This window comes from Takifugu flavidus, chromosome 1, assembly GCF_003711565.1.
Source record: "Takifugu flavidus isolate HTHZ2018 chromosome 1, ASM371156v2, whole genome shotgun sequence".
Classification (NCBI taxonomy): domain Eukaryota; kingdom Metazoa; phylum Chordata; class Actinopteri; order Tetraodontiformes; family Tetraodontidae; genus Takifugu; species Takifugu flavidus.
The window spans coordinates 9,345,361-9,359,971 of NC_079520.1; the positions used below are offsets into that span (position 1 = coordinate 9,345,361).

The following is a 14,611-nucleotide window of genomic DNA, read 5'->3' on the forward strand; positions in this document are numbered from 1 at the left end:
GGCGGCACCCGTCAGTGTCTGTACTGTTAATAATTCAAACGCTCCACTGAGCAAACAGGGAAATCAGTTCTGCTGAGCTGTGTGGAAGATCCACACCTGGGACAGTGTCCAGCTGATGTCTGACAGAAGACTCCTCTGTTTTTCAGAATTTGGTGCCAGGAATGCAACCAGGCCAAGGTAGGACAGATTACGCTCCCCGTTTCCTGCTGATGCCAGATTTTATAATGACCTATTTGAATGATGTCCAGCTAGAATCTACTGGCCTTTAATGAACCTTTTGCATTGTTTTATTCTCTTATATCAGCCACTAAATCAAACCTGATGTAACAGAAGCAGCAGGCCTGTTAAACCTCACAGATGAACTGATAAAGGACCCGTGGAACGTTCATGCTGAGGGGGTCTGTTCTAATTACAGCGTGTCTCGGTTTTATTAGCGAAGATGTGGCCTGTTGGTCAGTTGCTGTGACACAGGGCACAGACTCATGGAGGTTTACAGCACAACCTCATCATATCCTCTTAAAAGGGATTATAACGTTCAGAACCCCCCCTCCTCCTCTCCCCCCCTCGTTCTGCACAGACTTGAGGCTTTACTGAGTCGAAAGTCCCGTAAGGCTTTACCAGCAAGGGTGGGAATGTGCCGGTTTGATCCAAGCAGAAAATTAGATTACTCACCGTTACTCCGCTGTGTTTCATAGTGACAAAGACGGCCCCTGAGCCGCAGCTGTTGACACCAACTTAAGCTGCTACCACCTCCAACCATCACTGGAACTGGGACTCCATGCAAATGTTGCAGCACTTGCATCAGGGGTGTTTAGCTTAACCGGAATAATCACAAAGCAACATGAAACCATTTCTTTCCAATGTCACAGTAAAGCCTTAACCAGCGGCCTCTTAACTGAAGCGGCGTGGTAAACAAACGGTAACCTGAGCACCGGCGTTCAGGACCAGCGGTGTCCTGTTCTGAAGCAGCATTGTTGATTTGAAACAACCACATCTGAATTGTTTTTCCTGGTTTACGACTGCATCTAAATGTGCAAGAACATTTTATTATAACCATGTAAACATGGCTCAGGCCAAGCTGGTGTAGCGATGCAGTTGTGACCCCTGACGACCTTCAGGACCTTCCTGATTGGCTGGTTTTTACAGCCCTGATCGTGCTGAATCAGGCCCCGGCAGCTTCTACTCTCACACCAGTTTCGCTGCACTGATGCTATTTTCCGCCACTGTCGGCGGCCTTTAGGAAACAAAGTCGGTGATGCACAACGGGGAAAACATACCGTGGGTCATGTGACCTAGCAACACCCGTAAGCTTCCTAGTAACCTGTGTGCCACCTGAGATGCTTCATATCAGCCACCATTATGAGGGGGCGCATCTGCTGCCTGCATGTTTGACACCACTGCCGATCAGGTTGCAGATCTCTGGTACATTATTCATCCCCGTAGATTAAGGTGAATTAGCTCAGAGCCCAGCTCGATGCACTGGGAACACTTCCTCAGGAGCAGGTACGTGTGCCTTTTAGTGTCTTTACGATGTCTTTATGATGTGAGCTGGTGTTTTGGTGGTGGTGGCAGGTGGAAGCTTCCCACAGCAAAGATTTGCTGCTGCACCTGATTGAATTAGATGGAACTGTATCATTAGACCATAATTCAAATGTGTGTAATGACATAATGAAGTTAAATTGGTGTCTTATGCCCATCCACCTGCAGTGGGTGATGGGACTGGGGGTGGGGGGGGGGGGGGGGTGTGATCCCTGGAGGACAGAGTGAAGGATATCAGCTGGATCTCAGCGCTGCACTTTTGAGCATATCTGTCGAACATCTCCGGGGACGCCATCGCTCCTCCTGCACATATAAATCTTCGCTGACACCTGGGTCGCGAGGACTTGGTTGTTAAACCTTTCTGCTGCATTCGGCATCCATCTGCTGGCGTTGTGTTCAGGGTCACGGCGATTGTGTGATGCACAGCACGTTTATGACACGTTGAGCAGCGCTTCTGTCCCGTATCTCAGAGGGGTGTCATGTCGACACGCGTCCCAAAAATACGGCGGCGGCGCCTCCCGATCCATCGCGGGTGTCTCGGTGGTTTGGAATCTCAATTCCGCCTCGCTGCTTGTGCGTGTTGCCGCAACACGCCTGCAAATCACTTCAGAAAGGTTCTCCTGCAGGCGGCCCGCAGGTGCGTCGCCAGTTCTCTCCTCATTCAGGGAGCCAATTGTCACGTTAATCTCTGTCCAATCCAATTGATCCTGAGGAGATTGCGCTTCTTAGTGGGCAGTGACGAGGTCCCGGGGGAGAGTGCTAATTCACTGTCTCCGCCAAGAGCCACTTGTTGTCATCCTTTTAAGGGAGCGATCGCTGCCGCTTCGGTCATATTATGACCCCTAGAGACTCTTTAGCTGCATTTTTTCTCAGCCCTGATGAGTCAGAAGAAAATCACATTTGCCATGTAAGTACTGATGTCTCCACCTCCAGCTGCCTGCTTTGTTTTGCCTTTGATTTGTGCTGTTGTAAGCCTGGAGGGGGCTCCTCTGGTGGCTGGAGTCCTCCCAGAGCTGGGTAAAAAGGCCTCTGGGAATAAATGAACCACACCTTGCTCTATTTTAATCACCATCTTCTCTCCAGTGACAACAAATGCTTTTTAATGGTTGCAACTGTGTAAAACTCAGCTGTTTTTGAAACGCCAGAATCTTTAAAGAAAAGATTTAAAAGAAGTTTAAAAAAAAAAAAAAAAATCCTTTGTGACGTGCTGAAACGTCCCACTGATGCCGACTTTGTTCTGGCTGTCCAGGACGTCGCTGTATGGATTATATCCTTACAAATCCAGCATGATCGGCGTGCAGAACCTGGGCGACCCATCGAGTGACTGGGACATAGTGGAGACCATCGGAAAAGGAACCTACGGCAAAGTCTACAGAGTGACCAACAAAAAGGACGGGAGCCAGGCCGCAGTGAAGGTTCTGGACCCGGTCAATGTGAGCCGGCTCCACACACAACAGTGTTCCAGCACCGGGCTCTCGGTGTCGTTTTGATCAATGTGTGAAAAGACTCATTAATCAGTACCGGTGACCAGCGTGTAGCTGAGTGTTCCTGGATACTCACAGGCTTTTGGTAGCAACGTACGACCCCCCCCCATCTCGCCATTGTCTTGTGCCAGTGACATCATTTGTCTCTTTTCCAGTGGAACGTAGCCTCTAATCACCTACTGAATTCATACATCTATATCGTGCTTGTTGTGATGAACGTACAGTATTTGTTTTTTTGCAAGTGTGTTCCTACTAAAATATCTCCTGAAGACACAGAACGCACAAGCAGACTGAAGCTGCTCTTTCTCTTTATATTTCATGACTCTTCTCAGCATTCCAGCCATTCAAACAGAGTGAGTTGCCCCTTCTTCTGCTCCTCTCTTTGCCCCAGCGATGCCCGTCCGCCTCTCCCCGCTCCATTCGTCCCCGGCCGTGTTGCGTCTGCCACACCCTGAGGCGTAGCTCCTGCAGCCGTAGTAGCCGTTGTCTGCGAGCTAGCGATGCCGTTTGTGTGAGAGAGACTTTGCGTGAAGGCCTCCTGTGAGTCTGTCAGGGAGAGAACCACGACGCTCCCCCTGATGGCCGGGAAGATGAAGCTGCCTCTGCTACCATCGCTCTCCCTGATTAGACTGCTGACACCATCACTCACACATCCGGGAGGAGAAATCCTGCCTCTCAGACTGTTGATCTTCTCGTCCTCCGAGATTTACTTAGATAGAAAAGCACTTGCAGAAATAGTTTAGCACCCACCACTGTTCCTTCCTATATTTCTGACTTTAGAATCAATATCAGTCGTCCAGATGTTTGTTTGTTTTTTTACATTTTTGCCTTGAATGTTATTTTACACTGTTTCTCTGTGTTCCACCCTCATCTGCTGTCTGATGCTGATTAAAGGATGTGGATGAGGAGATCGAGGCAGAGTACAACATCTTGAGGTCTTTGTCCAACCACCCTAATGTGGTGAAGTTTTTCGGCATGTTCTTCAAGTCCGACAACTTATCGGGGGGGCAGCTGTGGCTGGTGCTGGAGGTGAGTTCGTCTGTCTGCTGAATCCTGGTTCAAAACACGCTCTGCTGCCATAGAGCAACCCCTGAGAGCTTTAATCCATGAGCTGTTCAGGCAATCAGATCAGCACACATGAAAGTTTGACTTATGTCTGTTTAGGTTCTTTATGGAGAAAAATCATTTTTTCATTCAGAATCTGAAAATATTTCAGTAAATCAGCCGTCTTCGTGTGCAACATGCTCTCTTTCAAGCTAGACCATAAGGTTGACACGACGCCCCTCTTGAGCAGGAAAATGGCTCCTGGGCCACGACCCCAAGCTGCGTCAGTCCTGACCTTGACATGAGTACAGGTGGATGACGCACACCTACTGCCTGCATGAGTGTCGAGCCTGTGAAGCCTGAAGACATGAGTGTGGATTGGAGATAACATGCCAAGAGCTAGCTTAAAAATCTGATGGAAACTGAGGTGGAAGGAGTCACCATCACATGCAGAGATGATGAGGAGTAACCAATATGAAGGCTTTTATCTTGTTTGGGTGTGTTTACACAGGTGAAACCCTTGCATTCCACTTTTTTGAGTTTGTTGCCGTGGTCCTCCTACGCTAGCTCGCGTGTGGGCTTCTTCTCCCCATGAATCATAATTTGCAGTGCTGAGTGATGGAGGACTTTGTGTCTCCCTCCCAGCTGTGCAACGGCGGCTCTGTCACGGAACTCATCAAAGGCTTACTGGTCCGGGGCCGGCGTCTGCAGGAGCCCGTCATCTCATACATCTTGTACAGTGCCCTGTTGGTAAGATCGCCCACCGCCGAGCCACCAACGTGGCTATTATTTGCCCCTGGCCCCTCCTGAACAGCTGTGGGGGTTCTTTGTGCCACGTTTTCCATTTACACCTGTGCTAAGTGGCTGATTGTGTCACTCCCACCCTGCTCCCTGTCTTCTCTGCTCACTCAAAGGGTCTCCAGCATTTGCACAACAACCGGATCATCCACCGTGACGTCAAGGGCAACAACATCCTCCTGACGACCGACGGAGGAGTCAAACTGGTCGACTTTGGTACTGATCCATGAGCCGGGACGCCACGCTGGACATCCTGGCCCCTTTTTTCTTTTTTAAACCCTCTGAAATGCTTTGCCGAACGTATTTGACGGAGAATGCCGACCGTTTGTTTGCGACGCCGAGCAGAGAATAACCCAGTTTGATTCCTAACTCTCCATAACATCTTTTATTTTCATGGACCGTAGCGTCATCCTCGGGCTATTATTGCTCATTTAAATTGCATTATTTGATCCTTTGCATATTAAAAGAAAGCTGTTATGGCAAATGACTTTGAGTCACCCCCGGGCATGTTTATGTCCTCTGTGTCAAGGAGATGAAGTGGACTCCTGCTGATAAAAATCTGTCCTACATAATTTGAAATGATTATGGCCTGTTATTATTGCTGCCTGGCAGGTTGCCACGATAAATTATCTGCTCGATTTTATTGATTCAGGCGTTTAGCCGCTGCCGTAAATTCTGCTTCCATAGGTAGAAAATTCACAGTTGTACAAATCTTGTTTATTACCAGAAGTGATTCATCTGTAGTTTCTCTGTTCTTTTTTTCTCTTCTTTTTTCAAGGTGTCTCTGCTCAGCTGACGAGCGCACGGCTGCGGAGGAACACGTCGGTGGGGACGCCCTTTTGGATGGCCCCCGAGGTCAGGCGCTGCGCCTCGGCATGCACGCCACGTTGTTTGTCAACAGCAACAGAAGTTTAAGGGTGTTACTGACACCACCGTTATAACTGGGCAGTCTGGGGGAGGGGGGGGGGCTCAGTTATTTCTGTATGACTCTCCCTGATGCCATTGTGTATTCTCCTCCACGGGCGCCGCTTCAGAGGTCACCTCAAGGTTAATAGCTAGTCTGCCTGTTCCCCCCCCCTCCCCCTCCCCTGCTGCTCCTTTGCAGAAATGAAGCGCAGTGATTGGACGCGCGTGGAGGGACCTCAGGGGCAATTAGAATATACTGGGCTGTAAAATGTGGTGTCAGTTCTAATTATTGACTCTGGAAATGAGAGGAAGTGACCTGTTCCTCACAAAAGTCCATAAATGGATCCAGTTTGTACCTGTCAGGCTTCAGTGAGGCAGCAACTTGACAAAGGTTTTATGATCACGATGAGGTGAAACGATCACCCAGCTGATCGACGTCCATGTGTATTATTACAGGTTCTGTGTATTTTCAGAGCCTAGAATGGGATTTATTAACCACTACAGCTGTGAAGCCCAAACTCTCACAGCCCAAAACGAGCTCAGCCTCCATTTACCTGCAGGATGAACGAGATGTTTTCTGTGTCTCATACTTGTGTCGATGTCGCTGTCCTGTTGCAGGTCATCGCCTGCGAGCAGCAGTACGACTACTCGTACGACGCGCGCTGTGATGTGTGGTCCCTGGGCATCACCGCCATCGAGCTGGCAGATGGAGACCCCCCTCTAGCTGAGATGCATCCAGTCAAAGCCCTCTTCAAGATCCCGCGGTGAGTCCACGAGGGGGCGCTGCCGCCACATAGCTGGAGGCCCCAAACGGGAGCGAGGGCCGCTTCCTTTTTTCTGAAGCGGGACAATGGCCAACTGAATTTTGCACAATCTAGCATGGCTCTTACAAAATTAGCTTAGATTTGAAGCAAAGCTAGACTGGATGTTTGTGGTTTATGTTCCTGTTGATGGCTTCAGTGATTTCAGCCCGCTGGAGACGGCGTGCTTGCGTGCGTCTGATGATCCCGTGAGAGCGTGCAGCGGCTGCACGCCATTGACCTTTCCATATCAGCACAATCACGCAATTATCTCCCAGTTAGGTGGAGATATGCCCTTCTGATTGCAATTTGCATTGGTGATTAGCTCCATTCACATTGAGATGAGGCTGTCACCTCCTGATCACAACGGTATCACCTCCCTGCCAAGCCAGAGGAGAAATCTGCAGCCGGTGTGGCAGGAATTATGGGGTAGAATACAACATTTCTTCAGCAGATGTTGCCAAAAATCCCAAAATAAAACCGTACCAGCGCTAAAGTAAAGCGGGGAGAAGCGGACACGTATCTTTAACTGCCGTTCGTTGGTCTTTCTTCCATCCAGGATGATGTTTTGGCCTGTTTCTGGGATGGCTGGGGCCTCACAGTCCGTGCAGGTGTCTCATAAATCACAGCAAATGTGCTGGACCATGAAATCATCCTGTTAACATGCCATTTGTCTGGAATGTGTTTGGCCATCACTGCAGCGTAGCAGGTGAGATCAGGAGGAGCTCCGTGAGCGATGAGTCCTGTCTGCTTCGCTCCCAAAATAAGGAAACGGGCTTCACCTTCGGGGGTTTCAGTCATGCTGAAAGTGATTCACGATGGGCCCCGGGAGGTTCCTCATTTTGATCACCGCTCTTGATCGCCGTATTTTGTGCAGGTTCATCTGCGTTGCGTGCTACAAATGAACCTTTTCTGACGTATTGTCCTGGGAAAGTTGATATTTTATGAAATCACAGAGCCGCTAAAATATTCAGATGTGCATTTTCAGCAGTCTTCAGGTTTTTACAGGGTTCTCTGTGGCCCGAGTCATAAATTCCATATTCAACACCCCCGCTCATAACCCTTTGGAATAAAATATTCCATTTACAGCGTCGAATGTAAGTAACATTTTACAATAGCCGTTTCACATTATTCATCCATTATCTCCTTATTTACTGATATTTAGATGAATTAAAATAAGCATGCACCATTGAATAGCTTCTAACAACAGCAAATGTGTTTTAAATTAAAAACAAGCTCAATAATAGCGGCTTCATTGGCGCTCGCAGCTTGGGGTGATTAGAACGGAGGTGAGCGGCACCTGCCTGCAGCTGCTGACCTCGGCGCCTGGTCATAACGCCCCCCCGCTGTGGGTCTCTTTGGTGCCAGCAGTTCAGTGGAGGGGTTTTTGCTTCTTGTTCTGATTAAAGTAATGAGCGTGCACGACTGCTAATTACAGCTGTGCGATTTCCATGGCGATCGTGGATGAAGGTAATGGGGCGTAACAGGGAATAAAGTTGTAAAATCATGGAGTGCAAAATGAATCGGGTGCTCCCAGGACAGGACGACTGCAGGGAGGTTAAGGGCTGCGTGTAAAACCCAAACGGTGCTGGGACGTGTTGGGAAGGTTAAAGATGCAGACTAGCACTCAGTAACATCTACCAATGTAAATATTAAGTCTATTATTAGATTCTACACTGGTTCTTCACCATTCTTTGTTCAGTTAAAGATGGACCGTGCTTTTCCCCAATGGACAGACCTAAAGCCTCTGTAGCAGTGGGACCTGGAAACACGACCATGGCGTCTTTAGCAGCCTGACTGAGCAGCTGTCAGTGAGGGAACTGCACCCGGACTTGGGAGCAAGAAACATTTGGTGAACAGCAGATAATAGCAAATCAGCATATTCTAGTTAATCCATGTGGATTAGCATTAGAAGTTGGAGGTTGAAACACCAAATATGTTATTCTCATCATTAAAATAAAACATTTCCGGCCTGCCTGTATTTTACTCAACCCGTAAATTTGGGCGTTTATATCTTTGTTAATGTAAATGGAAGCGTCTGATCTGACAGTAATGCTCCTGTCAGCTGACGCGGGCTTGGCTCTCGGACAGATGGATGGTTTTCTAATCACCAGTAAAGCCTTTAACGGCTCCATCTTTGATGCTTTGATTTTCCTGCTCTGCTCATCGTCCTAGGCTGCCGCCTTTCGTGTCGCGGCCGCCAAACACATGATGAATGTAGCCGCAGTCCTCTGTGTTCATGCATGTATGCATAAAGAAGTGTTTGTGCTCCCGCTGCCATGACGGATGGGCCGAGGTCTTAAGCGGGTGGTCCTTTCGCTGAGTAAGACTTTATTTCAGAGCCACCTTCTGTTTGTGGGTTACTGAAGGACAGTTTTAGCTTCTAGACACCATCTTTAGTGACTTCCAATCATGAAAATCCACCAAAACATTTGGCGCGATCAGGCGCTCCATCAATGCTCATTTTCTATCCACTCACTGACATCTGCCTAGCTACGCTAACACATTAGCATTGCTAAACGCTCACTTGTGAGTTCCAAATGTCGATGTGTTGCATTGAAATGCATTTACTTTTTAAAGTCGGTTGCAAATGTTGTTGTGATTAAGAAATATTAGGATTTGCAACATTAACTTCAAAGGTCGCTTGGGTTTTTTTCCACCCAGCCTGACTTTTGTCTTTCTTCACAGCTTAGTTGAAGCCTTCAAGAGCCGCTGATCTTGACACCTCTGTGATTTTTGCCTCAATCCACCGTGAGGAACGTCTGACAGTTCGAGCTCCAGTCTGGACCTAAATTTGAATAAGCCACCCGTGTTTACAATATGAGCCAACAATCTCACAAATACTGAAAGGAGAGAAAAAGAGAGTGTGAATTAGCTAGGCACAATGAGCACACTTGACAGTGTTATCAGCACAGTGCTGCTACATTGACTTTCTAATATATAAGCAATACGGTAGCACATCAAGGCGAGAACATGTCTTCAGGCTCACATTAGAGGTTGCATTGAAGCAGTCAGTCAGCAGCTTTGATCTGGAATGCCTGTCTGAATCCTTATCAAAGGCCCGGCTAACTTGGCGCCGTGGAAAATGACAGATTTTGAACCCCTCACATTCTGTTTTTTTTTTTTTTAAGGATAAATATTTCAAAAATATGCCAGGCATGTTGTCGTTTAAATCAAATTTTTAACAACTCCCTTTGATTTGTGAGCTATGTGAATTTTGTGCCCACTGTGCTGTGGTGATCAGGGGTCTAATCCAGCAGAATTCCTCCCCTCATGTTTTCATCACCTTCACTTAGAGAATAGGAGCCTCATTATGGACGGCCTTCCTAAGTGCTGCTGACAGAGGTCTAACTGGTCTCCATAACTTTTGGCAGCCGCCAGCCGCCAGACGCGGGATAAACTGTTATCATCCGTCACATTTCCTGGGAGCTGGACTCGGACCAAAAGTCTCCCAGAAGTCTAATGGTCCCAGTCTGGCTGCCAGCCATCATCTGTCAGTGAGCTCAGGAGGCGCTTTAACCTGTGCTGCTCTGGGTAAATGCAATATTGGTCCAATGCTGACCTCTTCGCTGATTTATTTCAGAAATCCCTCCCCAACGTTGAGGACTCCAGAACAGTGGTGCAGGAGTTTCAGCCACTTCATCAGCCAGTAAGTATCCTTAAATCTGCCTTTTCCAGAATGGTTTGTGCTAATATATATTTATCTATCTAAATAAACAGCCCTTTTTTAGGTCAATAATGCATTAAACTTAATTATAAATCACTCTTAATACGACGACACATCAATCAAACGTCAATGAGCATCAGTGGTTATTAGCTTTAAAGGCTTCGCTGTAACTGCTGGCGCCTGTTTGTTATAACACGTAATGAGCCAATTAAATATGTCAGTCAAGTGATATTTTAGAGCCAGATTCTATCAACCTTCTCATTTTTCTGCTCGGTGACTTTCATTTGTGTAAATCTGCCACACAGGAACAAACTAATTTGGCGGAGTTATCAGGTCCATCAGGCTAACTTATGGCTGGCTCCGCCATGCAGAGCTAACAGTGTCGGGGGTGGCCTGTAATGGTGGCTCAGGATATATCACCTGAATATCCACCCAGGCCGGAGAGTCTGAGCCGTAACGAGAAAATAAAACTCCGTTTTGTTTGGAGGGCTTATGTGTGGAGAATATTTCCGTGAGGAGAGTCGAGATGAAATGCGATAATTGGAAAAGCCAACAAACCACCTGCCTCGAAGCCCTTTTTTCCCTCTTTGACTCACTATAGTTGTTGGTGGTCAGGACGGAGCACAAACAGGAATCATCAGTGTCGCCGCGCTGGCTGATATTCCAGATATCAACATCTGTATCCTGTGTTCATGGAATATCGGAAATAATCTGCACAAGCAGAGCCCTTGAGATCGTCGTGGGGGTGTCGGACAATCTTATCAGGCTCTGCAGGCTGTTGGTGAAGCCTCAGCAGCCTCGTCTGAGCACATACAGATGCTGCTGGAAAGGCTCGTCTGTGCACACAGGCAGGACCAGAAACGGAGGGGGGGGGGCTTCTCCCCCCCCATAATGAATCCATCACAAGCTGCACGCGCTCAGCCAAAGAGCTGACTCCCCCGTGACAGAGTGGCCTGCTCCTCAGCATCTCAGCGACGCAGACCTGCTAATAGCAGCAACCTCTGCTTAATGTCCCGTCGCTAACGAATTCACAAAATTAACTTTCTGAGCCTCAGACAGATAAAAAGAACAGAATTTTTGTACAGATTAGGTGGTGGGAATGAAACCACTTCGTTTCTGATATCTTGTCTGTCTGCAAATTGCTGGAGCGCGCGCACACACACACACACACACACACACACGCACGCACGCTCTCATATTTCTATCATTGTGGGTGACTTTCATACACATAGCACATCATTGCCCAGCCCCTCGCCCCTAACCATCCCAACCCTAACCTAAACCAACTTCTAAACTCAAACTTAAATCCATATCTTAAACCTTAAACAATCCTTTGGAGATGTGAGACCCAGCAAAATGACCCCACTTCTCAAACACGGCCCCCTTTTGGCAGTAGAATACGAAATTTGGTACTCACACACACACATACGAACACACACACACACACACACACGCACACACGCTCACACACACCCAGGTGGGTGAGGATTACAGGTTTCACCGTTGTCCATCCATCGTGGACATTTAACACTGTCCCACAACAATTAGCCTCAGCTGTAAAAGTGCTGAATTGCAGTTTGTGGCCTTTATCACAAATTCACATCTTCTGTTGGCAAACACTGAACATCAGTGAGAGGATTTACTGCAGTACCCTCGCCGAGCTTGTCTTGGCCGGGGAGGGGGGGGGGGGGGGGGGTTGATAACTACAGGTGGCACCCACACAGACGAGTGCTCCGGACTTTAAAACACGTGCGCCTGGTTCTATCCTGGTGCAGAGCTGATCCAGGCAGCTTCTGCAATGATTAGGTGATCTGTTTAAAACAAACTTCATTGGGATTGAAAAGGGTTCCTCTTCCTTAAAGGTCCCTGTTCCTAATTGTGTTTTATTCCCCGTGATTTTAAGGTGTCTGATTAAGGATTTTGAGGCACGTCCATCGGTGACCCACCTCCTGGAACATCCCTTCATCAAGCAGGCCCATGGCAAAGAAACCACCCTCCAGCAGCAGCTAGCAGCCCTCATTCAGGAGCAGCAGGAGGTGGGCAGCAAAACCAGAACCAGGTGAGTCCTTTATCTGTTTTCCATTCTGAGATTCAAGTGCAAAAATAGTTCAGGTGCAGCCGAGTGGCGGTCTGCTTTCTGTCCAGTAGGGGGCAGACACTCATCTCTTTAGGCTGCAGAGCTGATGATGGATCCCAGTCATGGACATCACAGCGTGATTAAAGAAGAGTTAGGCTAGTGTGACTAATTCAGAAGGAGTGATTGTGCTGACTAACCTTAAATTAATTAAAGAAATTCGGGCCAGTGGCTGCGGCAGCCTTTCTCTTTAGCACAAAGCCGGACACAATTAAACCAGCGGCAAAGAAAAGAATCTCTTAAAGATTTACCCATGGAAATAGAAAACATTTACATTCTGTTGGCCTGAGCTAATTAGTGACTGTTTTCACATGTTGGAGCAGCAGCTACAGAACAAGTTCTACATGATCCCCTTAGGATGGATAAAGAGCTCGGGGGGGGGGGGGGGGGCGCAGAAAGAACACTTTCATCAGATGCGTGGTGATGAACCCATCTACGCTCAGACACACTCGCGGTGGCGAACGCTGGAGCAGAGAGCTTCCCGTTATTTACCAGGCAAATACTGACTTTGGCAACACTTAATCTTCATTATGGAGGAGTTCACTGAACCCGCCCTTGACTGTGAGTCTTGCCGCTGTGCCAGATCTGTTTGCTCCCGGGAGGGCGCAGAGTCGGTGCCTGAGCCTGATCCCGAATTCCTGTCCACAGTGAAAGTGGATAATGGGATTAGGAGCTTGTAGGGCGAGAACTGGGCTCACCCGGTTTAGTCCCTCATGCCACAGATCAGTGCACAATGACTGCAGATAAGAATAAAGACACGGGGAGCTGAGAAGTAGCTGCCATTGGTGCGATTTAGTTCAAAGAAGGAGAGGTAGAAGCCAGAGGACTCACTCAGACATGCAACTTTATTCCTGCACTATTGCATTTACACTATATTCAGACTGTGAAATGAGCACAAGGACAGGAGAGGAAACAATTTGTCACCTGCAGCTTGAATATTTCTTATTCACTTATGATTGATTATTTATTATACTAGAATATAGATAGATTATGCATATCAGGTCATCACGCTTTTTCCAGGCTTGAAGCCTTTAGCATGAACGGGCGTTTCTTTCTGAACGTTTGAGTTGTGAACAATCCCATAAAAACAAGAAGCTGTAAGCAGGGATTGACTTTGGGAATTTGGTGTTGTAGAAGTGCAACAATGCAGATGGAGACAATAGTAGACGAGCGTGTCGGCTTTAGAGATCCACAAGGGCTGATGTGGAAGACGCTTGGAGCATCACAAAAAAGACCGATGATAATAAAAATAATAGAAATAATCATAATTGCAGTTTCCTAATATTTTTCTGCTTAGAAATTTAGTCTAAAAGAATAAAAAGCAGTTATGGTACATGAAATATTTTTTTTCGTAAACAATGTTAATTTGAGCATCGCTTCTCTCCATCTCCAAGAAAACATTAATATTCATGCATGCGATTATCGATTTAAATAATTTAATCACTTGAGCAAACTCAGAGTATCACCAGCATAATTGTTAAAGCTCAGGCTTTTTATCCTCCAATTTGATGGAGTGTTTTATCTACACACACACACACACACACACACACACACTCACACACACATACACACACACACACTCATTCACAAATACGTTTTTGTTTCTCTCTGTCTCTCTCTCTTTCTCTCTCCCTGTCTCTCTCGCTCTGGCGTCCCCTGAGGCCCCCCCCCCCTCTGTAGCCAGATGGTTCTATGTTGACCTCTGCCCGCTGGGGCTCATTGAAAAGTGATAGGTCAAAACACACATGAAGTGCGATCAGGGCCTGTAATGCTGGGAGCTGTGTCTCCTGGGACGGCTCAGGGGGTCCACAAAGCTTGGAAATGACTGGGTTTCACATCCGCCCAGTCAAACTACTGCCTCTCATTTTGTGGCCACTTTCCGGCTTTCTGAAGCTTTAATGTGTCCTTGGCTTCATGCAGGCATGAGAGGATCAATACTCGTAAAACCCTCATAATAGAGAGCTGTCCCGATGATGATCTAGTAAACCTGGAGTTCTTAGACGAGGTGAGTTTGGGCGTGTTTATCTCCTGGGCGTATTGATCGGGCCGGGGTTGTTTATGCCACGTCTCTCTTCCTTCTCGCAGGAGACAATAATCCGCCACCTCCAGAGGAGGTATGATGAGCTCCAGATTTACACGTACGTCGGAGACATCCTCATCGCTCTTAATCCTTTTCAGAACCTCAGCATTTACTCTCCTCAGGTGGGTCACACTGATGTTCTCGGGGTGCCAGTTTTCT

The 14,611-nt window shown here is 47.5% G+C and overlaps 1 protein-coding gene across 5 annotated transcripts in view; it reads left to right on the plus strand.

Annotated features, from left to right (window-relative positions):
* The window catches only part of myo3b (myosin IIIB), a 48,274-nt gene that overhangs the window by 287 nt on the left and 33,376 nt on the right, over positions 1-14,611 (plus strand). For 3 of the 5 annotated variants that reach the window (XR_008952315.1, XM_057044909.1, XM_057044926.1), the window contains exons 2-13: positions 147-177; positions 2,789-2,972; positions 3,356-3,376; positions 3,918-4,052; positions 4,713-4,817; positions 4,982-5,081; positions 5,644-5,720; positions 6,390-6,535; positions 10,155-10,220; positions 12,142-12,297; positions 14,293-14,377; positions 14,458-14,574. Coding sequence is in view for 4 of the 5 variants with exons in the window: in XM_057044909.1 (XP_056900889.1) it covers positions 147-177; positions 2,789-2,972; positions 3,356-3,376; positions 3,918-4,052; positions 4,713-4,817; positions 4,982-5,081; positions 5,644-5,720; positions 6,390-6,535; positions 10,155-10,220; positions 12,142-12,297; positions 14,293-14,377; positions 14,458-14,574 (1,223 nt within the window). In the remaining variant the exon portion in view is untranslated. Of the gene's footprint in view, positions 1-146; positions 178-1,794; positions 2,447-2,788; positions 2,973-3,355; positions 3,377-3,917; positions 4,053-4,712; positions 4,818-4,981; positions 5,082-5,643; positions 5,721-6,389; positions 6,536-10,154; positions 10,221-12,141; positions 12,298-14,292; positions 14,378-14,457; positions 14,575-14,611 lie in introns of those variants that run through there. The other 2 variants (XM_057044936.1, XM_057044919.1) reach the window with 2 other exon arrangements.